The 26429-nt window shown below is 42.7% G+C and overlaps 4 protein-coding genes across 9 annotated transcripts; all 4 read right to left on the bottom strand.

The window, feature by feature from the left end:
- Positions 1 to 286: 286 nt before the first annotated feature.
- s100s (S100 calcium binding protein S) lies at positions 287 to 2496 on the bottom strand. 2 transcript variants are annotated; one of them, XM_010741640.3, is made up of 4 exons: positions 2443 to 2496; positions 1247 to 1293; positions 733 to 886; positions 287 to 517 (listed from the first exon to the last, which is right to left on the bottom strand). In XM_010741640.3, the coding sequence occupies exons 2-4, from the start codon at positions 1258 to 1260 to the stop codon at positions 335 to 337; spliced, it is 351 nt and encodes a 116-aa protein (XP_010739942.1). In that variant the 5' UTR covers positions 1261 to 1293; positions 2443 to 2496; the 3' UTR covers positions 287 to 334. The 2 variants fall into 2 exon arrangements, with proteins under 2 accessions (XP_010739942.1, XP_010739943.1); XM_010741641.3 differs by lacking the exon at positions 1247 to 1293 and having other exon boundaries at positions 2443 to 2492.
- A 271-nt stretch (positions 2497 to 2767) lies between these two features.
- On the bottom strand, positions 2768 to 10144 carry s100u (S100 calcium binding protein U). Its single transcript, XM_019264164.2, has 3 exons — positions 9995 to 10144; positions 7126 to 7256; positions 2768 to 6808 (listed from the first exon to the last, which is right to left on the bottom strand). The coding sequence occupies exons 2-3, from the start codon at positions 7243 to 7245 to the stop codon at positions 6269 to 6271; spliced, it is 660 nt and encodes a 219-aa protein (XP_019119709.1). The 5' UTR covers positions 7246 to 7256; positions 9995 to 10144; the 3' UTR covers positions 2768 to 6268.
- A 1514-nt stretch (positions 10145 to 11658) lies between these two features.
- On the bottom strand, positions 11659 to 13852 carry s100a11 (S100 calcium binding protein A11). Its single transcript, XM_019264218.2, has 3 exons — positions 13713 to 13852; positions 13475 to 13621; positions 11659 to 12000 (listed from the first exon to the last, which is right to left on the bottom strand). Exons 2-3 carry the CDS (start codon positions 13601 to 13603, stop codon positions 11866 to 11868), a joined length of 264 nt encoding a protein of 87 aa, XP_019119763.1. The 5' UTR covers positions 13604 to 13621; positions 13713 to 13852; the 3' UTR covers positions 11659 to 11865.
- A 969-nt stretch (positions 13853 to 14821) lies between these two features.
- On the bottom strand, positions 14822 to 24971 carry pbxip1a (pre-B-cell leukemia homeobox interacting protein 1a). Of its 5 annotated transcripts, none has more exons than XM_027286867.1 (12): positions 24664 to 24971; positions 23713 to 23840; positions 22835 to 22919; positions 22636 to 22697; positions 21416 to 22031; positions 20759 to 20762; positions 19478 to 19710; positions 19143 to 19166; positions 18677 to 18720; positions 18433 to 18528; positions 18090 to 18270; positions 14822 to 17933 (listed from the first exon to the last, which is right to left on the bottom strand). In XM_027286867.1, the coding sequence occupies exons 2-12, from the start codon at positions 23782 to 23784 to the stop codon at positions 16897 to 16899; spliced, it is 2454 nt and encodes an 817-aa protein (XP_027142668.1). In that variant the 5' UTR covers positions 23785 to 23840; positions 24664 to 24971; the 3' UTR covers positions 14822 to 16896. The 5 variants fall into 5 exon arrangements, with proteins under 5 accessions (XP_027142668.1, XP_027142666.1, XP_027142667.1 ...); XM_027286865.1 differs by having other exon boundaries at positions 24651 to 24970; XM_027286866.1 differs by lacking the exon at positions 24664 to 24971 and adding an exon at positions 24413 to 24579.
- Between the last annotated feature and the right edge of the window lie 1458 nt (positions 24972 to 26429).

Below are 26429 nucleotides of genomic sequence, written 5' to 3'. Positions count from 1 at the left end.
TCGGTCACTGCGATGTGAACAACTAGCTCCGGATATGTTGTAGTATGAAAAACACTTGCAGTGGGAAAACACTACTCTTGCTGAACGTTCTGTGAACGTTCCTATCCTGTGAACCTGCAAACTATCTGCCCCTCATGTGTAGTTGGGTTGTTTACAAATTGCATAAGACAAAAATCTCTCCTGATTTACAGCTCTTTTCCCGTCCTCCTCCGTTCACCCACCCCCCTTCTTCACTACCTCTCCCTCCCTCTAGCTCACCCCCCCCCCTGCCCCGACCCCCCCCCTTTCTCTCTCTCTCTCTCTCTCTCTCTCTCTCTCTCTCTCTTGCACTGATTCAATCTTTCTTCTCCGCTCCATCTTTCGCTTTGTCGTCTGATTTAAACTCCAGGAAGAAGTCGTTGCAGGCGACAGTGAGGGCGCCCATCAGGATGATGAACTCGGTGAAGTCCACCTCCCCGTCGTTGTTGGCGTCCAAGTCGTTCATCACCTTCTCAACTGCTTCATTATCTTTGGAGGTCTGACAGAAGGGGAACAGAGAGAGAGAGAGAGAGTTAAGAATGTGTTCTCTGTTACGTGTGTGTGTGTGTGTGTGTGTGTGTGTGTGTGTGTGGGTGGGCATACATCACTGCACAAGCTTGTCTGAACTTGTGTGTCTGAGTATGTGAGCGCATACCTGTCGCATATTTGCAAACTGCATTAGTGTACACACATATTTGCCTCTCCGTCTCTTACCCCTAAGTAAGTCCCCAGCTCCTCTAGTAGCAGCTCCTTCAGTTCACCCCTGCTCAGCGTGTACTTGTCGCCCTCCTTCCCCGAGTACTTGTGGAAGGTCTTTATGAGCATCTGCATGGCACTCTCCAGGTTGGAAGTGGGCTCCTTGGACATGCTGCGAAAGGTATCAGGTCAACAGGTCAGACACCACCATAAAATGCCCGCTCCAGCCTCAACTGCATGTGCGGTCACATAGCAATCGAGGGTGAAGCCACCTCCAAGACTAAGTGACAGTTGGACAGACAGAAAGGTGGATGAATGGATGGAAGGAAACCAAAGCAGGGAGATTTTCCCGTTTCTATGCAACGGGTCGAATAACGCTCTGCGTGTAGCGCAGAGGCTATTACTGACCCTAATTTAAGTAGTGTGGTCACAGTGTGTGTGTGTGTGACCTTACTGGGTTTTACATTTCAGAGGTTTGGATGGAAAGATGGAGGATAGCTTTTGGAAAAGCGTTTCGAACAATCTTACACACATTGTGTCCGGCATCTTGGAGCTTCTTGTGCTGGACTCGTGGAGAGACTGCGCACACATAGACACAGATAAGTCACTGTCAATGATGCAGAGTTTGAGTGTGAAGACTTTCTATCTCAACTTGTAAGGATAAACATATCATGTCACCTCATATGCTGCATGAAAAGTAGAACATTTGAGCTGTTTTGACAGTCCACCTCTCGTTATCGCTCATGTAAGCTGACTCGGTAATGCACGGAACAATTAAGACTGCGGTATCAGTGCGTTTCAGGGTAAATCATGTTCTCTGCATGTTGATCGTGTAACAGCCTTATCACTCAAAATGGAAACAAGAAGTGAAACACAAAACTCACATTCAGGCACTAAAGGAAGGGGGGGCAAGTAACCTGAGGTGAGAGCATATACACTAACTGTGCATACAGGTGAGGACACTCATTCACTTCCACACTTGCTCAGTCACATTCAGGCTCAAGTTTTAAAGTTTTAAAGTTAGAAAAATTGAAGTCAGCAGCAGTATTTTGAAGCTATTCCATAACCGTGCAAACAGTGTGGACACAATCAATCCGTCAGTCTACCCGTGCATGATTTATTAACTATCAGCTGTTACAAAAGGAGTCGCTAACGTCAGTCACTCGTTATTACTTCTCATCATGCTGCAGAACATTGTACCCAGGGAGGTCAGCGATGGAGGTAGCGGAGACAAAAGAGGAGGTGAGTGGACACCAAGCTGCTGCCGTAACACAATATTCAGTATGGTCATAATGAACTATGCACAATGTAAACCTAAAGATGGAACATCATCCATGTTGAAGCTAAAAACTGACTTTAAAAAGGCAGGAAATATAGATCTAATGATGGTTTGACATGTGTGCCATGCCCCTGGTTGTTATTCTTACATTTTACACTTTCTTCCACATTTCTTTGCTACTAATTCCTTTCAGCTTCACTTGTTTGATGTGTACATTTCCTGTCATGCACATAAACGCAAAGCAGACAATAGCTTTAGAGAAAAAAAAATTCAAATGACATGACAATTTTGTGCTCAAGTCTTCAGCTGAGCCCCCATTTACCCGCTTGTCTCTTCTGCTATTCATTGCAGTTGCACAGCGGATGAACTTTAATTTACTTTACAAAGAAACCTTTATCAAATAGAGGAGAAAGTACAGTGAAGCAACCCCTCCAAGCTGTCTGTCTTACCTGAGTGCTGATGGAGGGCCTCCTTTGTCTTTGAAGAGGTGCAGGGGACTGAGCCAAGGCAGAGATGGATGGGAGAGAGAGTTTGCCAGTGGCTTAAATATCACCTGCCCCTCGCCCTCCTCCCCCTCTCCACCCCCCCCCACCTCCCCCAAAACTACTTCACCCACTTACATAGTCTCTGCTTCTGTTTCTCTATCCTCCCTCACTCTCTCTCTCTCTCTCTCTCTCTCTCCGCAGGTGCTTTCTCTCCATCACACACACACACGCACGCTAACCGGATTCGTGCAAGTAAACTCGCACACAGCAGTCCACAAGTAAAAATATGTTATTGTCACAGTTTTATTCAATATTAAGCCATTACACATGTTACATAGAATAAGCAAAAATGATACAGCGTTACATATGAAGTTGAAATACTAGCAAAGTGGAGTTTACTGGACTGAGTCCTACTGATAAGCACACACACACACACACCCTCTAGTACTTGGCAGGAATTAAACAGAGTACATCAGCGCACAGTGATGGAAGCCTGCACAATATTCTGGGAATGGTCCCATAATCACAAACATTTTGGCCTTTGAAGCACATTCATATACTTGTATGTACACTGAATATCCACTGGGAGGATTCTTAACACAGGCTTTTATTTATCTATTGTGTCACAGAATGAATGAGACTTATTGTGTGGCAATGAAAATCTGGCTGCAAACACTCCCCGCTGCAAATCTGCTGTGTTTCGTTCCAGCATGTTCTTAATCTACACAGAGTTAAAATTGGGTGGGGTTTAACATTATGGGGATAGTAACAAAAATTTGCCGGCGCAGACAGTTCAAATTCTTTGAAAGAAAACTTAGCTCTCACAGTTCACTCGCTCCATTTGCTATTCCAAATAGGTTAAAAAGAAAGCATTAGTTGCAATAAAATAATTTCCAGATGATGTTTAGCCCCGGTCTGTTCAGGAATCTGCTGCTAGTGCAAGCCAAGTCATTCTTAAAACATGCCTGTAAAGTGAATTTCGCTTCATCCAGTTTCTTCTTACCATATTTCTACTCACAAACATGCACGAAACACGCCTGGCCACGGGGAATAGCAAATATAGTATGCAGCTTGCCTGTATATACAGTATATTATATATACAAGATGCAAGTGCCTGAGGCCTGTGTACATGTTGAACAGAAAGCTGGCTGTAGATGGTGCAAGAAAGTGATATGTTTTCATTTTAAGTACAAGTACCATAGTTAGAAAATGTTTTGATATAAAAAAAATACAAGTTTTAATAAAAAAGAAGTCATAAAATAGTCTAAATAGCCCCAAATATCCAGTAAGTTTGTTAGTGTTAGAGCATGCAGTAAACGCAGCGTGCAGTGGGTACAAAAGCTGAGCAGAGTGAGTGTAAGTAGAGAGTATTTGCAATGGGAGTGTCGCAGTGAGACAGGGTGACCACATGACTCAGGTTTATTTGTCTTGCCCATTTTGCTGCTGAGCAGTTTGAAGTGCCAGGTGCTGTTACAGTGCATAAGGTGCACATTTGGTAGCGTGCCCAAAATGTGTGTGCCTTAAGCACTGCGCGGCTGGCCAGGTAGACCTATAACATAGCAGGTCTGCAACACGAGCCTTTTTCTCATGGCTGCATTATTAATGCTGAGACAATTTACAAATCATTAAATTGTAATTAACAAATTGCATATAATGTGACAACGAAGTAATGCTTTCAAGTGATCTCCATAGTGGTCCAAACAAGAAAGAGTAAAAAAAAAAGTTAAATATAAAGAAGCCATGTCAAACTTAAATATTTGGCCACAATAACCGCAAAAACCATGGTAATACTAACAAATAAGTTTATCATAGCATGCAACATGTTATGTACTAGCCTGTTGTAAAAGATCACACCATATAGATTCATATTGATGGCTCACAGTATTATCGTTTTTGCTTAAACAAGCACAACCTCTGACAACAGTCTCTCTGACAGTACCACCTCATCTGATGGGCAGGATCACTGGAGCCCGGGATTACTTTCATGTAATTGTTTGTGTCCCAGGGTGTGTTACCCATCAAATGCCTAATCCAGTAGTTTCCCAATGCCTGAGACTCAAAGATCCAGTTGCAGGTCAAACGGGGTCCTTAAACTGTAGGAGGGTGTGACCGACAAACAAACACGCAAGCCTGAACAAGCAAAGCTAAAACCAGCGGAAAACAACAGGCAACAATTAGCAATTTTAAATAGAGCCTCCAAAACAGAGGTCATGTTTCTGTCACTCCAATCCAGTACTAACCAGGTGATAATGTACTGTCCAGCACCTTTATGGATCAATGGGTAGAACCTGAACATTGAAATGCCATATGTTTTTGGCACATAAAAATGCACTAACTGAATCGAGTGACACCTGTCACAGGCTTTTTGGTCATTGTTACCATGTTCTTCTCTACCAGTTCTAATCCAGGTGGATTAGGTTGCATGAACACCTTCTTTGACCTGCGGCTCTAGTCACCAAACCCACTCCCATGGGACTATTTTGGGTTTCCCCTTTGACCGTAAGGGTCCTTTGGTGTGGATTCCATTCTTCAACCTTAATTATTTAGCCAATGGCCACACCTGATCTTCCAGTTCCCAATCCATGGCTGACTCTGAGTAAAGCTAATACACTGTAGGACCCACACACGAAGTGAACCTCTCTGGGAATTACAGAAAAAAAAAAGAGACAGAGAGCTCATAAAGTAGAGAAAGAGAGGAAAGAGGGTGTGATGGGGCATGAATGAGCACACAATCGAAATGAGCTGAATTAATGCAAAGCTCCAGCAAAACAATTTGTTTATTGTCATGCCAAATCAGCTCCATAGCATTGTGAGTTAAAAAATGAGGATGTAAAAAAAAAATGTATATAGTGTTTTGACAGATTTCATGCAATCACATTAGGAATAGTTTGACATTTTTGGGAAATGATTTACCCTTCTTGCTAAAAGTTAGATGGGACAATCTAAACACCGGAAACCTATACAGGTAACTAATTAACACGTTTTTTTTGTTTCATCTGCACAGATGTGCTCGTAGATTTGGACAGAGGCTTACTGTTTCTCGTCTTCATGCTAAGTTGAGCTACTACTTGTAGCTTCATATTCAGTGAACACATATAAGTGTAGTCCTGTCAAACATCGTATTCAAGAGTAGTGTTGATCATCTCGTCTAACTCTTGGCAAGAAAGCTAATAGGCGTACATCCCAAGATGTTAAACCATTACCTGAAGCCATTAGTGCTTAACAAGACGTATGCTGCTGTTTTAGTGTAGAAGAGTTAAAGAAGAGACCCAGATAAAGATAAAAAAAAAAAAAAAGTGGGGAGAGGACGAGATATAAACTAAACATCTTGGCTGCAGTGGTGTGTTAACATACAGCGACACTTTGGTCCCATGCGTCAGTGTGCTGCTGCAGGTAAATCATATTTTGCAGTTAGATTTTCACAGGGATTCGACATGCATATGATAGTGTACGTCTGCATGCTATCATAGTATATTATGATAATGAGGTAAATGTGCTATATAGTGGGATGCACATGCTGTACATATGAACATAGTGGTAACTTGTAGTACAAAGCAATAATTCTACTCGTGTCATGTACATGTATTATTCATCATAAGGTCTGGGCTTTCTTCAGAGCTGGGCTTGTAGTGTTTGAACTTTGACCAATGTTGTATTTCAGAGTTGTGCGCTCTTGGAAAAAATAATTCTTTAGTGTCTTACCGACTTATTTTGGCATTATTGCTGTCATGTGTGTAGTGTTGTATGTAAGCGTGTAGTGTGATTTTTTTGTGAAGGAATGGATTGTCCCCTATGAGGTCGCCTCCTCTGTCTTCTTCTCCACTTCTTCCACGACCGCGGCCACCTTCTCTGCAGCTTCCTCCACCTTATCTATTATCTCCACCTCCTCCTCTTTCACGACCACTTCCACTGCCGATGCCGCCTCTTCTACTGCTGCAGTCACCACTGCCGCCGCCGCTGCAGGTGGGTTCTCCTCCACCTTCGGTACCTCAGGCTTCGTCTCCTCTGCTACCTTTACTTCTACCTTTGGCTCTGCATTTGCTTCTACCTTTACTTCAGCAGTTGCGTCTGCCTTTGGCTCTTCAGACACCTCAGGCTTCGCCTCCTCCTTTGCCTCTGGTTTCTCCTCTTCTTTGTCCGGGGTACTCTGTGCCTCTTGTTCGCCTGCAGCATTTTGGGGAGGCTCCTCCTTGGCGAGACCGCGCTGCTCGCTGAGCGACACCGCCAGGTAGCCGACCAGCTTCATGTACTCCTCAAAACCAACCTTGCCATCCTGGTCGGCATCCAGTCCCTGGCCCATATTGTTGACCGCCTCCTTGCTGTCTGTGCCCTGGGTAGTAGGCACACACAATCAAGCATGATGAGTAACACTACCTGGATTCTCACAGGTGAAATCACCATTCACGATTAGTAAATGACCCTCTATCAGTGGCTCTATTTACATTATAATGCTAATGAATGTCATTCTATCATATCAGATCACTTTTCCCTCACCTACTCTTTATTACGCCACCTCTTAGTCAGAATGCTCATGTTAAAAAAATCTGGTCAGGGTTAATACTAGGCTACTGTGTGCTTTGCTGTGAGGTGGTTACATAATGTAGGTGCTGGTGACATTTCAGAGACACTCAGTGAAGATTTCCTAACCGAAAGGATGTTGGAGAGCTGGTCCTTGACGAGGTCCTGGAATTCTTTCTTTCCTAGACTCTCCTTTCCTTTGGTCGACTTCAGGAAGACCTTCACCATAGTCTGAATGGCACCCTCCATGACTCCTCTCTCTGCAGAAAGGAAGAAGAAGAGGAGACAGAGGTGTTAGAAAGATAGATGGAGCAGATAGATGGAGCAGATAGATGTTGCGTGCAGTGTGAAGGAGGAAGTTGCAGCGTGGTCTAATTCAAAACAACTTCAAGTGATAGGCACATCCAGTGGAAAATGAAATAGAGGATCTCCTCGTGTCCCTGCGAGGCCTTTCGTTTCAGGTGTTGAGTCCGCAATAAGGGAGGGACGATGACGTGAGATAAGTGGAGAGGGTGAGAGGGAGTCTGATTGAGAGACAAGCTGTGATGCACAATGGAAGTTCTGATCTTTGATAGGTCATCTGATCTGCTGAAGCTACCGACGGGGCTGGGCTTCAGATTACCTAAGGGATTACCTAGTCTCTGTCTGCTCCTCTCTCTCTCTCTCTCTCTCTCTCTCTCTCTCTCTGTCTTTCTTTCTTGTATTTCTTTCTCTCTCACCAGCTGTGCCTGTCTGTTTCTTCCAGTGCCACTCTCTCTTCCTTTGCATGCCACTGTCTCATCCTCATTTTCACTTTGCAGCCCTTTCTTCTTCTGAAGTCACTGCCTTCACGCACCAGTACAAGTATCTGACAATGAGGCTCGTTAAGAATTTGAAGTCTTTCATAATACATCGGCAGCCAGTATCCGCAGGTTCAAAACACGCGTAAATACCTACACATCTACCTAAACATTACATGACTGGGATAGATCATCTACAGACGTTGCTCAAAGTGTAAAACATGCCAGTAGGTGACACATGTTTGCCGGAATTCCATTCATTGCTGTCTGTGGAGATCACTCAGACAGGAATTTACAGGCCAACTCCGAGCTGGTTTGCCCCAAAGCAGTGAGAGGATAGGTTCGAGGTGGCCGTACTCGTCTGTCAGCTTCAGTATTCAAATGCTGCAGAGCAAACAACAGTTTATACCGCCGAGAGAAAAAAAACACTCCTTGTTTCAACAGGATGCAGTCTTGCTCCTATCAGCTTGAGTAGTCATTTGCAAACTAATATCTCAATTACTGAAGCACATGTCACAGTCAATCACCTTCCAACCAAGCTATTTCTCTAAGGTGGTCATCACATGCATACTCTATATGACCATTTAGGACTTGTGCCTGTTAGGCTCATTATACCAGAGAGACAAGACAGCTCTGACGCTGTCACGTAGGGTCATTAAAATCTAACGTTTCACTCGACCCCTTTCAGGTTTTGCTCACTGACCTACTGATCTATAACTGTCATTTTGCTCTGACCCATTCTGCCACCACACAAGCACAATGCAACCACAGGTTTGAATGTAGCAGACTGAGCATGTCTTATTTTAAAAACCAGCTTATTTTTAAATTTATATAAAGATAGAAAAATAAAGATTTTTGTTCATTTCCAACCCCTGGATTGTGACTTTGCTCACTTTTCGTGCTGTCATAGATACAACCCATGTGTTCTAGGAACTTTAAGGGACTTCTTCCTGCAAGGTGACACACCCTCCCCAGATCAGAGTACACATAGGGCCTCGACGGTCCTCAGTGCCTCCTGTCGAAAAAACACCCAACAAAGACATTTCTTCTATTCTTAGATTGACATTTATATACATTCTCACATTCATTATTCACCTCGTGCCATTTCTTAAGGTGGTATTGCCTGCTTGGACACAGTCCCAACATGTACCCTAATTTCGACAAATGAATTGCATCACGTCAGAGCTTCACATCTTCCCACAGAGGGGGCAAACTAATCTCCGTTATTTGTCTCAAAAGGCCAAAAAAAGACACAACAACCACGCAAATAATTAAATATACAGGCCTACAACCAGAGGTTTCCCGTTTCCCCCCAGAGCCCAAAGGAGATTGAGTGTTGCGTTTCCAAATAGGCGAATGTGATACGGTATGTGCGCAGAGTAACGACAATACTACCGCTCGTGTGGCATAAAATATTAACAGAGGAACAAGTTAGGTTGTGGCTGTAAATTGCGGTGAGCAGACATACAGTGGTTGTCTTCCATCCAATTCCACAGTTAGGTTTGAAAAATTGAGACAACTGAGCGTCGAGACGCGTGCGCAACACCAACAAGCATCAGGTTTGCCAAAGGATCAATATCATCAACACCACGAGATATTTAAAATATTCAAAAGTCTTTAAACAAGATGTCATGAAGGGAGCAGCTCAGCAAAAAAAAAAAATCCACTCAGCAATCCAAGCTGTCACTCCCGGTGGGCCTCTTTATAAGAAGCATATTATGCGCAAAAATATGTTGATTTTTGCGCAAAAAAAAAAAGCGCTTTAACGCGCGATGCCCTTCTGGATATACTATACATACGCTCAATACTCTGTCACCACAAGTCACTTCAATTTTTGATAGGCTGTTTGCAATTGATCGGCAACTTGACAACCGATCTACATCAAAATATCAAATATCTTTCCGAGTGAGAGAAAGAGAGAGAGATAGAGAGAGAGAGGGGAGGAGAGCGACCAAACACTAGCAATAAAAGACGAGGAAATAGACACAAAAATAACCCTCCAACTCTTACATTCACTCTTTTTTATAAAAGTGCAACGTGAGTTTGAAAAACTTCTGGAGTGCTGGAGTCATTGAAACCGTCCTGCAGTCAGACGGCGGCCAAGTTTCATGGGATGGCTCTTGCAAGAGTATATCGAAACGTGGCAAAAACCCTGATCAAATACAATGCTTTACGCAGGAGAAAACCTGAAAGAATCCAGAAAGACGCATTTAACTCACCGTATACCGTCCGCGGGACAAGAGAAGTGTATAAATGTGCGCAAAATGTGAGTTTCTGCCCTCTTCTCCGCCTTTCTACGTTGCTTTGAGCCCAGAGAACTTGCCAAACTAGTAGGACAGCAGAATCTCTTCCGTGATTTAGGCTTTTTTTTTTTCTTTCCTTAAAACTTTTCCCTCTGACAACTTGTCAAAGGGCGTGTACCTGGAAGAGTGAGAGGGAGAATTGGGAATGTGGAAGAGCGCGCGGCTCCAACTGTCAGGAAAAGGGGAGTAAAAAGTGTATCAAAACACTTCTAGTTAGTTTATTATTATTATCTTTATTATTGGAATTATCTTTGGCTCATGAGCCAGCTGTTTCACGTCATGTGTGATTTGCGCTTTTTTCACGCCAACCTCGAGAAGGCTTGTGGCTTGGAGCGGCTTCATGTGCGGGGACGAGAGAGACAGGGCGGGTGGGATTACTTCATCTGCAAAATGCTCAACAGATTTCACAAGTATTTAACTAAATGTAGACATTAGAAAAGTGTGAAACTGAAAGTACAGCTATCAACTCTTTTCAGGCTGGATGCCTATTGTTACACATCTGTATGTCTCAGGACAACACACAGATGTGTTAAACGGACACAAATCCACCAAACAAAAGTCACAAATGTGAAAAAAAAATCATAGTTTTCAGCTCCTAAAGAATGCTAAAGCTTAAATTTGGCTGTGCTGGAGGAGTTTTCCTAACTGACACTTTGGAAATTTGAGAGTAGAGGAATCTTTGGTGAAATACTACAGGAAAGACAGTGTGGGTGGCAGGAATGGTGCAAGAGGCAAAGCAGTCTTGCCAGATTCTTGAGAGGGACTTTTAAGACTCTGTATTTTTTCAAAGCCTCTCTGCACATTAAATCTCACAGCTGATCTCTGTGATACAAAGGCCTTTGGGTTCTACCAACTTAGGAGACTTCCCCCATACAGACAAACGTCCACACATGGCCTACACTAGATGGGTACTCTTTGTCTCTCACTTTGTAGCTGCTGACTCATTTGGCCATCACCACCCCCACCCCTCCCTCCCTCCCTCCCTCCCTGGCACCTTGGCATGTGTAATTTGGATACAAAGGTCACATTTTCTTATTCGTTGAAAGATCTGCATTTTCACCGTCAGTTAGCTGCACCTTGTCTCCCCCTTTACTAAATTAAAACAAGCCTATGGGCTATAAAACAGCCGGGGAGCAAGCCAGCGCACATAACTCTGTCTAGACATCAGAATTAACACAGAGTGACCGTTACACCAAGAATTACCAGCTAAACAAGCACAATGCAATTAAACTACAAAGCCCCGAATGTTGCAAAAACAATAAGCCCTCTCAAACACAATGGGCTATATTTGGTCCGCACATCCCCATTATACAGAGTCTCCTGAGGCCTCGCTGACAGACAGTGAAGAGCAAGCTATACTTTTGCATCACCACTGCTGAACGCTTGGACGGGCAGCTTTGTAGAAGCATTATGGAGCTCTATGGAACAAGATATGGTCTGGATGGTGTAGTTGTGGCAGCACTAACATGTATAGGATTACAGAGCCCCAAATCAAGGCTGTAATATGCTCCTGCTCAAATATGGACGGCTGGACATCATATAATGTGGTGAATGAATGACAGGAGACAGAGTGTTGGTGGCTGAGGGCAAAAGACAATAAAGCCTTTAATTCAAAGTTCTCTGCATTTAACAAATGATTAACTAAAGAGTTACACATGTGGCACTGGTGGAGTGATGCCAACCGGTAAATTCAATGCCTTTGAATTTACAGTTGGACAGCTTAAACTGAGCTGACTGGTGTCGCCCCCAATCTACTCGAAGCCACACCTGTCAGAAGACGACGAGCTCTATTGACTGAAGCCTCCCTGTTTGCTCGCCAGTTTTCCAATTAGCTGCCAGAACTCGGAGAAAGTCAGCTCCCCGTCATTGTTTTCATCCAGGGAGCCCATGAGCTGCTCGATGGCCTCGGGGTCGCTGGCGTTCTGTTGGGGGATAACAGAGAGGAGACCCTCATCAATATAAAATCACTTTGAGGTGCAGCATCTACTGCTCTGCAAGACTGTCCTGCCACCTAATGGCTGAATGTTGGAAATAATAATAACTGAAGTGCAAGTTGATTTGCAGCTACATAAAGTTTCCCTCAAAAGCACACATTTAATCAGTGGCTTTCATAAAACATGTAGTTTGCATACAAAGTGTCTCACAGAGACGTAAATGCAACATTACATTTCCGATCAGTTAATCATCAAGATGATGATGGTGATGGTTTGTCGAGTTAAAATATGAAGCATTAGGTGCCTATAGCTCATCAAACGATGTTTGTTTGTTTGTTTGTCTTCCTTCCTTCAGTTTACTGTGAAATGAAGACAGTTTTTCCCAGACATTTGACAACATTTCATTTGTTTTTTTAACACACTGCCTCATGCTGGACATCATTTAATGATAATTCAAGATCTAGGAATAACATGTGAAACACATTAATGTACAATAATAAAGATCACTGGCAGATTAACAAAGAAAATTAGCTTCAGTTGCAGCCCTTGTGTATTGTTTGGCACGTCACATACAGCATGAGACCTCATACTGACACGTTGTGCACCAACACACAGAAATGTGGCACTAAATCAGAATATGAAAAGAAATGAATTGTGATTTATGTGTGTAGTGTAATGATGTAGATATGTAGACAGTGATATAATGTACATGTATGTTTAGTCCAGTGGTTCTTAACCTGGGTTCGATCGAACCCTAGGGGTTCGGTGAGTCGGTCTCAGGGGTTCGGTGGAGCCTCCGCCCTGGAATTTTTTATACCATTTGTTACAACATATCTTTGTGAGCAATCGTTTTCGAGGATGCTGGACATAAAAACTAAGAAAAGGAACAGACTTTGCTGTGAAAATGACATGAGACTGGCACTTGCCAAGGTGAAGCCACGCATATCTGAACTGGTCTCTCAAAGGCAACAGCAGAAGTCACACTGAGGTAAGTTGTTGTGAGTTCATGCACTGTGTTGGTTTTGTTATTTGAACAAGGTGATGTTAATGCACGGTTCATTTTGTGCACCAGTAAAAAAATCATATTTTATTTTTTACTAAAGAAGGGTTCAGTGAATGAGCATATGAAACTGGTGGGGTTCGGTACCTCCAACAAGGTTAAGAACCACTGGTTTAGTCTTAGACACTTGTGCTTATATTTAAGTATAAATGTAATGTTCTTGTACTTTTCATGCCACTTTCTACTCTGTTACATTTCAGAGAGAAATATTGCACTGAAGTAACATTTTCAATGCAGGACTTTTTTATTTTTGTATTATAACATTAGTACTTTTACTTTGTAAAAGATTTGAATACTTTTAAATTAATGTTTTTTTTTAAATTATCTATCTGAAAGTGCTCGGGATACAGAGTCCATAGCAATCAGCAGGCAAAGTGTCTATGAACAACCTCTAAGGTTTACCTTCACATAGTTGGGTAGCTGAGAGGTCACCAGATTTTGGAATTCTTCTTTGCTCAGAGTGCTGGCAGATCCATCTTTCCCAGCGTAGGTCTTGAACTGTGTGATGAGGGTGCAGATGGCGGTTTCCATGATGCTCTGTGTTAAGATCTGGAAAGTAAGTGAATAAAGAAAGAAAGAAAAAGTTCAACAAAGCTGCATAATCAAAGACAGATCCATACTGAAGTGTCTGTGGTCTCACCTTTTGTGTTATGTGGTGTGTTACAGCAGGTGTCAAGAACTGTGTTCCTCCACTCTTGACCCTCACCTCACCTAATATATATACTTCATTCCACCCCCACTGATGCACACATCAGCGGAAAACTCATAACCTGCCCTCGTTTCCCTCATCCAGCTGGCTGACGTTATCTGTCTGATTTCCACCACACATGCACAGATACATACACACTCACAAACCGCTTCTCTGTCCTACAAAGGGCAAATTTGTACTGATGATAGCACAAAACCCATTTCTGTCTGTCTGCAGAGCAAGGGCTTTAGTGACGACATTTTTGTCAGGCCATTCTAATCAAGCGACTGAATCATGCCTGTCTAAGCAGTAATTCGTTTATACAAAACATGACTCAAATAATGCATCATTCAGGACAACACACACACACACTGTCACATGTGTAAGTCCTTCCAAGTGCAGGAGTAAGTGTGTGTGGAGAGAGATTTAAAAAGAAACTGCTTCATATTATAGCATTTGAAGGACAGATTGTATCAGACTGACATTTTAACAAAGTTTTTTGTGTTTTTTTTTTGTCTTTTACCTTCCTCTCATTTCATTTCTCTGATAATCTGTTGGGTATTTATTATTGCAGATCCATCTACACGTTTGATACTGAAACAAAAACATAGAGCAGAGCTTGCATGGTGACTTGTTTCTAGAATTCAAAGAATGACACTCTACTCTCGAGTGACTGACTCTTCTCAATCATTGCTTACATTCTCGTTCATCAGCATATCAGGTCAATGACTGGTTGGTGTATGTGTCGTGTCTGGGCTGGGAGGTAGTTCATGCCTGTGAACGTGTAAGCTCCTGCTCTGAGTATTTAATCTGGATGTAAATATTTTAGCTTGGCATCACAGCTGTGATAATAGATGCCTGTCATGCCAACACATACACTTCCTGCCCGGGTGAGTGAGTCAGGCACTGAAGGTCACACACAGCTAGATAGGTAGGCTACGTATCACATTTTCCAGTCCTGAAATAGCCAATCAAAACCAATCACGATAATTAACACTGATATATTCGGTGAGATCTATTTTTAATCTTATCTGCATAATGAATGAAACAAAGGTTACATATTCATTGGTAGAAATTTTATTGAACTTAACACTGACATCATAAAAGAGGACATAACTGATGGTGGAAAAAATTCAAAATGATCCAAATTATTATCAATACATTTGTCCAGGGATCATTTACATGCACATTTGAGCCAGTTCCCACATCATCAATGAGCCCTCCTGCTGTCCCACAAAGACAAAAATACTTCAATTATTGATTAAAGTTTCAGAAATGTGTTTCATTAAAGGACTCATCTGTTGAAATTAAGCTTTTCTCCGATTCCTTTGGTCTAAAAAAAAAGAAGTAACCTTGTATAAACAGCAGAGAACATTTAACAAAAATCTGTTCAGCACTTCACGTGTAAACCCTATGACATTCATTCTCTGCTATGGAAGCAGCAGTAAAATTGCAAGTAGTGTAAACTGTCCAAATCTAATATAATATAATAATAAAGGCACATAAGCAGCTGGCAAACTAAATTTATGAAAACCAAAATAAAATGTCACTATTTTCACACATTCAATGTGTATGGCCTCAGACAAAGTCTGTGATTCTTCTCGTTAAAAGTAAGAAAAGGAGTCGCAGTGTACCGACAGAATAAATTAACATGAAACACTTCAAAGCTTCTTTCAACCACCGAAGAAGAAAAAAACAGAACAAAAATCACAATCTGTCGACTTCAACTTCACATCCACCTAAAAAAGGGAAAAACTTCCAAGATCAAATATGACTAGAACCAAACACTAAAACAAAAACAAGAAGTACACAACACTGGAAAACAGCTCTGCAATACTTCACTTTGTCTTATTTTTACTTTTCGTCTGACTCATTCGACTTTAAAACTTGAAAAACAAAATGCAGCAGATTCATCATTTTGACGTTTTCTTCAACTAAATAACTTCATCACGTGTGTGTGTGTGTGCGTCAGTTAACGTCAACCTGCTGAGAAAATGAGAATTAAAAATTTGAAAAGTTTGGCTTCCAATCTCATCTATGGCGAATGAATAAATCCATCAAATGAAACTCTCTGGGGATTACTGCAGATCACTTTCGTTTTACTCTGAATGCTCTGGGATACCCAGTGTATGTAAATCATGTGTTGGAGGTCCCCGTGGCTACATAACAAAAAATATTAAACTAATAGACTTAAAAAAAAAAAAAACACAACGGAAGTGAAAAGTGAGAAAAAATAAACTGCCGTAAATGTGAATGTTTGAGAAAAGTGCTAAAGTGGTTTAGTAGAATTAATTTAGCTATGGCTATCACTTTGTCCTATTGCTTCTGTTTTTAGCAGCTTTGACATTTCACAAACTGGTTCCTGCTCGTTTCCGCACATCTGCAGTCAACTTGACAGTTGGGAGTCGGAGGGCGAGAAGTCAAATCTAGAAACCAAACGCTCAGGGCTCTCAAACAGCACTGTGTGTGTGTTTGCACAAATCTACTGAAGAGCTGCTGTCCCAAAACTGGTCTGACCTGATCTGATTCTTATCACTGGAAGAAACCGGGACCTCATCCTCTGGGATTGGAAAGTTACAACTGACTTAAGGCAACAATGGTATCTGCAATAAATTTCTCAGGGTTTGTTTTGTCCTGTTGGTAATAGTGTCAGGATTGTTCACAAAGAAAAGTGTTTCACATTCAGTGTAATATATTTCGGGCCAACGTCTGTAATGCCTGCTCAACAGATTTATTTGCAAATACCATGTCCTTAAAGCCCAGTTTCTTTGTGTGTGATCTGAATATAATCAGTTTGAATTTATATTATGAACTGCAACATGCACTACGTATTGAGAAAACACTATACAGCAGAGCATATACACGACACGTTACTGAAGGATTCTGCGTTAGGAGGCATGACCTGACAGAGGTAGGTAACAACAACTAAGTCCAAAATGACAAGTACAAGTCTAGCTTATAATTAAAGACTCAACGGAACACGTTTATGAGAGGCACAACCACTCTGTACCAGAAGCTACTACAATTACAGCTCTGAAGAGGAGAATGTAGGCAAGAAATGTCCTATAAAACCACCGCTTGTGCTGCATCTTCGTGTTGTATTTTTACTCCCCACCCCTTCCCCCCTTTTGTCTGTTCAAGCCGTGGCAGCAAACTTCCACAGGGCTTCTCGTTCAAACTCCTCCATCTCCTCCTCCAGGGAGTCGTCGTCCTTCTGCCCGCCGTCGTCTAAGACGTCCACCATGTCCTCCAGAATGTCCGCCACGTCCTCGGCAAAGTCACTGAAAAGAACCCTGTCGTGGATAAACACGCCGTCCTCGAAGAACTCTGCAGTCAGCTTTCTGATCTTGTCTTTGCTCTCGGACGAAGATCCTTCAAGCTTGCTCAGGTAGCCCTCCAGCAGTTCCTCAAACTCGGGCAGCTCCACCGGGTAGAGCCCCTCCTTGCCGGCGCAGTCCTCCACGGAGCTGCAGCCCTGCTGGGGGCGGACGTTGCGTCTGAGCTTCTGCTCCTGGTCTCTCCAGAAGTCGTTCTGGTTGTGTTGATGAGGCTGACGGGGCTGTTGGTGGTGGTGGTGGTGATGCTGGTGCTGGTGATGGTTGTGGGAGTTTTTACCAGGCTGGCTGTGCCATGGTTTCTCCTTCCTCCTCTCGTCTCGGTCCGTTTTGCGCTCGCCCTTCTTCCTCTCCCACTCATCCTGATGTTTCCTCCATGCCTCCTTGTGAGAGTTTTGCTTCTGAGACTTCCACTCCTTCTCCTTCTCCTTCTCTTCTTTGTCCTTTCTTCCTCCCTCTTTGCTATGCTTCCAGTCTTTCTCTCCTCTCCACTCTTTTTCATCTTTCTTCCAATGGTCCCGCTCATTGGTTTTGCCCTTGTTCCCTTTCCATTTGGGCTCCTGTGGCTTTTTCTTACCCCACCTCTCGACTTGTTGAGAAAGCTTCCTCTGGATCTCCTCCAAACTGTCCCTCACTCGTTTCCTGTCGCCTCCGTCTTTTTTCATCCCTTCCAGTCTCTTCCTGCTCTCTTCCAAAAGAACTTTTTGCCTCTGGAGTTCTTCCTTTACCCTTCCTCCCTCATTCCTCCTCTCAGGTCCAGCTGCTTTCTGGGTGCTCTCATCTTTGTCAGCAGGTTGAGGGGCTGAGCTGGAGGTAGCCGGGGCCATTTTCTCATCAGCTGTAAAGGATTGAAGATATGAGAATTAGAATGGGTTTGGTAAATAATTATATCAGAAAGGAGGAGTCATCTAATCACATATATCTCAACATGTGGCAGCCCAGATTTAATTTAATATTAAATGAGCTGACTGACATCCTGTTTGCCACATCGTACCTGTGAGCTGGCTGAGCTCAGTCACCCTGGACCTCAGACTCTCCAGCTCTTTCTTCAGCTCAGGCAGAGTTGACAGCTCTTCCTTCAGCTTTGCGTTTTCTTTTTCCAGACCTGCTTTACTCTGCTCGTCACCGCTCACTGCTACAGCCTTCAGAGCTGTGTCGAGTTCTTCTTTCTGAGACTAAGAAATAAAGACAAAAGGTTATCAAAGCCAGGCTCTGGATAGGGTGGACAATAATCAAAAATATTTATTAAAAACATGCTGTTCATATTTTGCTGGACATTGAACCTTCATGAAAGGGCAAAACAACATCATTATCATTAATATAACTGTCGTACTGACCTGTAGTTGAGCCTCTAGCTGAGCGATTTGTTGGTTTTCCTGTGTCAGTTTATCCAATAGCTCTTTCATATCCTGTGGATCACTGCTAAGCCAGTCCTGGATTGAAAATGTTTGGCAAATGAATAAATCACATCTTTTTTAAATAATCCTATCTCTAGCAGTCGTCTTTTAAGTTTCAAGATTTAAGTTTTCTTTAAATACAACTGAGATTGAGCAAGCAAAGTGAGTGGTGCCAGGAACAGACCTGGCTTTGTTCTCCGTCAGTCAGTTCAGAGGCGTCAAAGTCACCTGTCAGAGAAGAAAACAATGCATCTTTCATACGAGACTTACGACAGCTACTGTTATTGACACACAGCTGCCAAGCTGTCTTACACCAGCATGAGATGCTTTTGTTGTCAAGTGCATTGTGTAAGCTCAGGCACTACCTGTGCACAACACAGGAACTTTATTTATTTACGTGGAACTTTTTAAAGTGATACGATATATTTTCCCTAACCAAGCAAATTGTCAACAATCATTTCCCTCAACATCCAGCGAGTCCGTCCAAGCAGTGATAAAGAGTGTTATTGTACAATTCAGTGTGTGTTATTTGCATTTTCTGCTGCCACTGCATGAAGTGTCAGGCCAGAAGTGCTTGGACAAGCTACTGAGCGTTAGCCAGCTAGCACAGAAGCTTACACTGCTGTCTCATCTTTTAGTACTGGACCTACCATTATCCAGGTCAGAGAGGACACCTGTTGACACAGTACAGCTTAGTCAACACGATCTACACACAGACATCTGTCTGTTGCTGACAACTGTGAATAAATGCACTTATGTAAATAAGTGAACGTGTAGTTGTTTTTCACGATATTCACCCGAAAACTGCAGAACCTCTGATGTAACAGGTGTAAACAGGTGCACAGATTCTGCAAAAACTTTTCTATCTCAACATAAGCATCTATATTAGGCCATATGGCTTAAAAACATGGTTTCATTATCGCTCTACTGGCCATAAAAAGCAGAAGCAAGCCAGCAGGTTTGGTTGGCTGTTAGAGGAACTCACCTGAGAGGAATAGGGAACCTAAGAAGAGCAGGATCAGAGCACCCACAATGCATTTGTTCAAGGAGAACCACGGCTTCTCCTCCTTCTTCTCAGCTAACTTGAACTCCACTTCCTCCTCCTCATCTTCCTCATCTGATGTTCTTGGTCTTAGTGGCTCGAAGGTCACATTCCTCCTCCTCAGTCCATCATCAAAGCCCCTTGTGTCGCCCAAATCGAAACTACCGGATTGCTCTGAGAGAGAGAAGAAGAAGAAGAAGAAGGAGGAGAAGAAGGAAAAAAAAAAAACAGTTTAAGAGTTGTCACATTTATTGCGTATTTTTGTGAAAGATGATGAGCTGAAAGTTAAACCACATGTATTCAAATGTGGCCCCAGAGCCACTACAACAAATCATCTCGACATCTCTGACAACAAAAGTGTCAGAACTGGAGTTCTTTCCAAAATCACAATTATCTACTGGCAGACTGCCTCACACAAAACACCAGAAATCGGAGTGAATACATGAGCTGCAAAACACAACAGTGTGTAAACAGTGGGTGAGAAAAAAGGCTGACAAAAAGGCAGTGCTGTTCATGGAAACGGGTGACATTCTCTCACTAAATTACAACAGTAATTTCATGCATGGAGGTTTCTTCATTTTCTCAGCGGGTTGTGCGCCTCCCTGTCACACTGATAAATCACTTTCCAGCTGCTCGGGCGACACAGATAAGAAACATGTTAGCCAATTCTTCTGCAAGAGGACTCTCATTTTCTGCTTCTATTGACTAGTGCTAATTACAAAGAACCATAAACCACTTGTTATGCTCGAGGCTGAGTTACCAACCAGGCAAAGCTGTTTACTGTTGCGGGTCCGCAGACCCCCCAGGGGTCCACAGAAGCACTGTGTTTACTGTGTGGCCGTTGGTTTACGGTAATATGATCAATTGTAACTTTGTTTGGGGAAAATGCACAAAATGAACTGACCAAACAAGGACCTTAATACGGCTACTACTTTATCACCTGATAGATCGAGCTTTAAAACCTCATTATTTCAGCTAATACGGTGCTTATAGGGTGCAGAGGCTGTCTGTGGCTGTGCATCATTGCAGCAGAAGAAAACTATACACAATGTACAGAGAATGAGAGGAGCGGGGGATTGGATGGAGCCCAACAACTAATTTTTGTACTTCTCGTCATGATTTCACTGCAGAAAGGACTCTGCTGATATTCCCAAAGCTAACTCAAAGATCAGGTGTTCAGAGGTGATGGATTATTCGCTCTATTTGTTTTGTTCTGTTGCATTTTCTTCTTCCATAGTAGCAAAGTGTTGAGGACGGTGATGTCAGCTTGTTCAACACTTTGGTGCAGCGTGAGCTATCTCAGTAACTACCGGCACAAGTGCCTTGGGTGTACGGTATAATGAACACGGCTGCCTCGAGGGGCAGCTAACGGGAAGCAGAGACTTTTAACCTTGTTAAGGAATGTATAGGAGGAATTAGTGAGATTGTATCAAGTCATCTATTTATATTTATATTTATATATAATTTTTTTGGCCTTTTCAAGCTTTATTTTGATAGAGACAGCTGAAGAGTGACAGGAATGTGGGGAGAGAGAGATGGGGAATGACATGCAGGAAAGAGCCACAGGTTGGATTCGAACCCTGGGCTTCCGCAAAACTGAGCTTTCGCACATGAGGCGGCTGTTCTACCAACTGAGCTAAACGCCACCCCAATCAAGTCATTTATTAGAGCGGTGGTTGCGACCTTCATGGCTTGAGGTCCAGCAGCATTTTGAAGGCCAGAGGAGCTGAAAGCATTAAATTTTTCACACAAAGAAATCTAAAAATGAAAGACCATTAAAAAGACTTACTGACCTACTCCAAAATAAAGCTCTACTAAGTTCTACTGCTTCATATATCATACACACGTCATCATAAATATTCCTGTAGATTGATCCCATACCTTCTTCTTCTCCTTCTTCTTCTCTCTCCTCCCTTTCCTCAGCTGCCTCCTCCTCAGCCTCTTCTGAACCAACAGTCTCTGGTGCAGGGGTATCATCGATGGGGCTTTCTGTCACCAGGCTCTCTGTGTCTTGGCCTAGTGGCTCTTTACCCTCTGGAGTGAAGCTGATATCAGCCTCGACATGAGAAAGAGGATGAGTGGCTGTGAGGGTTTCTGCGGGGATGCTGACCTCAGGTTCAGCAGTGAAGACAGGACTCTCCACAGCAGGGCCTGCAGGGAGTGGCTCGATATCAGCAGGCGTATCGAACACTTGTTCTGTAGAAACCGGGATCTCAGTCAGGAGAGGATCAGAGCAAGACTCCTCAGGCTCAGCTTGAAGGAGTTCAGCAGTAGGTATATCGAGCGGAGCTCCCATAGCAATGTTGGTGACAAAGGGTGTGGCTCCTAGGTGCTCATTGTCACTGGGAGAGCTGGTTACAATGTCATGAATGACTGGAGGCTGACTCTCCATGTCGAGGTCTGGAGGGTCAAGAGGGTTGAGTGGAAGAGGGCTCAACCGGGTTGGACTAGAAGGGATGGGACCCTCACTGGACTCTGGAGAGGTCTCTTGACACACCTAGAAATGACAGTAAGGGAGGTTATCTGTGAATGCTTTTATACTTTGGTAACATATTTTTGTGACCTTCAGTTATTTCGTGATCAAGTTATGTTATGTCAAGCTATGGTTTTGTTTTTTAGGACCTATTTTCCCACAGTCTCTTCTCCACAGTACTTCTCTTTCATTTATTGACTTCCTGTGTTGCCAAGAGTGATGTTTGTTAACAGGTCTCAACTTCTCAGTTTGTATTGTGTGTAGGATTTGGCACAATGCAGCTGAGGCAGTCATAAAACTGAATATACAACTTCTGTTGTGACTCAAAGCATCACACTCTAGTGTGACTACTTCCAATGGATCTTTATGAGCGTATGACACATTTCAGCCCGTAAAATGATAATCCAACTGCTTCCGGATTCTGAGGTACCGGCAAGGGCAAATATAATAAGTTGTATAAATCTAAAAGAGTTTTGTTAAACTCAACTGCACTTTTGCTAGAAATGAACAGCAATAACTGGTTACAACAATGTAACTATGCTGCAGGGGTTGTTTTGTCATCTTAATAATTACAGTGTTTGGTGGTTACGTCTTGATTGGATTATTGCTGAGTTTATTGCGCACCAACCTGATGGCCTTCTTCAGACAGGACCGTTTCTACTGAAATATCACTTTTGAAATCCACAGCACCTGAAACAACATTCACACGATGTCAAAACTCAAACACAAAACCAAAGAATAGCTTTAAAAGGCAGCCTTGTCAGACTTAAATGTGTCATTCTTATTAATGTCACAACCGGTAGCCACAGATCTTGACTTGTCAATACCTGCCACCTCCTCGGAGAGACTCGGGACGTCACCCAGGCTCTCGGTGCCGTCATCTACTGGCCCCACATTCTCAACAGCAGCCTCCTGTGGAGTGAAGAGAGAAGATCCCAGGAGATCAGGCTTCACCACTTCTCACTGGTAACACCGACCTTGACATTTACAGCACACCCAGAGCAGGCATGCATGCACATGCTGTGAGACGTACCAATATTTAATTGAATCGTGGGATTTTATTTTCAACTTGTGATGATGGATTAAATAGTCAGCTTTCTCCTATAATGACTGCTCAAACAGTGCATAACATGTACAGCTATACATTTAACATCCATTATCAAATAAGTAATGTGATTGTTATACATGTTGTCATAAAATTCTCCAGTTCTAACCTCAGCTGCCATATATTGGGTGGACAAAACATTAGCTCTCAGTATAATGCAATGAAATGTAATGAACACCTCTCTAGAACAGGTTCAACAAAAACTGAACACCTTCATACAGGAAGGAGTTATTGCAGGGGCAGTGTGTTGATACCTGAAGAGGATATTGTAGTTATTACAATAGAAATATCATGCCATCATGCACAAACACTTGCAAACAACAGCAGTGGAAGAACAGACAAGTCGGTGCACCACATATTTGAAAATACACACATTACGTATTCAAACTGGAAACATCAGTATGTTTGAATAATGGATCATACATTTTGGAGCTTGGCAAACAATCGCAGCAATCTTAACAATCTGGGAAGCTTAAGGGTGCGAGCACAGACATGTCATATTTCAGACTTGTATTCATGAGCAGTGAGATAATAACCATCCTCCAGATTATAACCAGGCACACGGAGCCTGGCTCCTCTTGGCTGCTTCTCTCGTCTTACCTCGGGGGAGAGGAGGGTCCAGCTGTTGGTCGAGGAGCCGGTGCTGCCTGTGCTGTTGCTGTTGTCAGACATCGCCCTCCTGAGGCTCAACTCGGCACGGCACGGTGCAGATTCAGCTTTATGATATTCTGCAGACGACGACAGAAACACAGTGTGTGTTCACTGAACATGCATGATGCACACACAGCACGGCCTGCGGGAGCTAACAGGATTATCTAGATGTAATAATCTGACTGTAGCGTGGTTGTTAGTGTAGATATAGGTAGGCTGGTGGCTAATATTATAAGTGTGCACAGTTCTGAACGTGCAAATACGCATTAAATGCCTCATTTTCTGCAGTATTATGAGGATGATTGCGTAAATAGCAGCCCAAGAGGACATAATCATGCAATAACATGAGTTTGGGAGCTAAATCACCGCACTCGCAGGATAAAGAGTAGACTGTCGTTGATACAAGTTATGTAACGGTGTGGTGGCATCCATAATACACTGCTGCGCAGTTAAACAAAGGCTTTAAGTCTGGAGAAACGGGAATCTCCCCCCATCGCATTAATCACCGCTGAGATTTGCAGCCTAGCATTCATTCACATGCATCCATCCAGTCAATCCGTGCAGCAGTAAAATGACCAAAAATGGTCAAACCTCACGACACGAGCAGCTCATTGATCCACAGACGAACAAACGAAGCTATCATACTCACTCCGTCGACAACACTGTGCTCGCTAAAGCTTCTGCTTTGCACGTATAGGAAACCAAAACGAAGGGGCTATGGTTGTTGTAGCAACCGAATTAAAGCTTCATTCATGATGGTAAACAAAGGATGGCAGGCTCAGTATTCCCACTCTTCCGCGTTCCCACTCAGGCCCAAATGTTAGCTGAGCGTTTCAAACACCTGCTCGACTGCAGCAAATTAAACACAAAGAAGACGGTTTATTTACCCGGCTTGCTTACACGTCAGTCGCTCGCTGTTTTTGCCTTCAAAACGTTTTGTTTTGTTATTTTTTTCAAAGTATGAACAACGCTCCTCTCTCCCCTGTGAACTTGGGAACTTTGGGAATTCCAAGCTGCGTCACGTCAACCAGCGCGGCTTCCGTCCAATGGGATTTCAGCAGAGGCTGCGTAACTCCCGCCCCTGAGCCGAGACTGGACCAATCGTATAGAAGTGTCGTGTCAGGGGGAAAAAACGACGCAAATCCCCCCCCAGCGTGATTGACGCTCGCAGGTGAAAGTGGCGTCTGTGTTTTTAATAATACAACTTCACGCGTGAAGCGGACCCTCGAGATGCATGCGTGCACTTATATATATACACAAGGGAGAGGCTGCTCGGACCAGCCCTGCGCTGACACGTCTGCAGAGTTATATTTGCACTGCGGGACTTACCGGAGCGGACAGCCCCTTCTGTCCAGTTGCTCCTCTGTGGACATTCATTTCATCATCTGACTCCTTTTCTTCTAAAATTAGAGTCTGTTAACTGTTTTGTGTGTGTCAGGCAGAGTTATGTCACACGTGTGCATGTCTGACATGAGAACCCATACAAACACACACAAACACACACACACCATTACAGAGAAATGTTGTCCATGGTTCTTTAATATGTAGATTCAAGTAAAAATAAATACCACAATGTAAAGTATGGCCACTCATAGTGTCATACTATTATGTATAATATATTATTATTACTGCTTAGTGTGTAAGCCTAAGTAGCATGTCAAATGTCCACAAGTTATTTGTTCAACCTGGATATTTTCTTCTCTTTTAAACACAGAGTCCCCTTTTCCAGCTGATTATAGTAAAAATGCTGAGAGACAGATTTGTTTACTGGTAAATTAAAACTTGAATTCACATTTTTATTTGATTTTGAGTTGGAGCAGAAGAGTAGAAAAGAATAGAATACAATAGAGTAGAATAGATACTTTATTTATCCCTCAAGGGGAAATTCTTTCATTCTTTTATATATACAGGCCTGAAATACACACACACACACACACACACACACACACACACACACACACACACACACACACACACACACACACACTATATTAGGAGGGAGACAGCGCCGGACATTAATCATAAGGATAGGTGCCTTGATTCCCAGCTTGTCGTGTCTGTGTGTCATTTAGCAGGAAAGTAAACCCAAAAATGCCTCTGATGTGTTTAAGGAAACACAATTTAAGTTTCTTTTAAACCAAAACATTTAAATAGAATATAAAAAAAATCAATAACTGTCTTTGACATTCAACGTAATCTGGCATTCCGCAGAGTCGTCTTATGATTAATGTTCTGTCTGACAATAAGGTTAAGTAACAATACAGAGACAAAATGCGGCAGCTGTGACACAGTATATATCCTTATAGAGTTTCTCGTGACTGATCACAGGGATTGTGTATGGAAACTGTACGGTGTTGGAATGGTCATATATGAAGATATATGCTCATACTGGAGAAAGTAGAAAGAAATAAGTTATTTGAGAAACATTATTATAAATAAATCAAAGCTGCTTGTAAAAGATAAATAGGCTACAGATTTACATTTGATAAACATGACAAACATGTAGAAGTACAGACAATCTGCATTTCATAGAAAATATGTGCATCTTAGTAATTCTTCCATGTGTAGCAATGGGGTTGAAAGTCAGTGTGTATTCATGTTTAGCCATCAGGATTATGGCAGAGATAATGGAGAAACTATCAACATATCATAAAACATACAGACAG

Source organism: Larimichthys crocea, chromosome XIII, assembly GCF_000972845.2.
Source record: "Larimichthys crocea isolate SSNF chromosome XIII, L_crocea_2.0, whole genome shotgun sequence".
Classification (NCBI taxonomy): domain Eukaryota; kingdom Metazoa; phylum Chordata; class Actinopteri; family Sciaenidae; genus Larimichthys; species Larimichthys crocea.
This window is presented reverse-complemented; position numbering and strand designations above follow the sequence as displayed.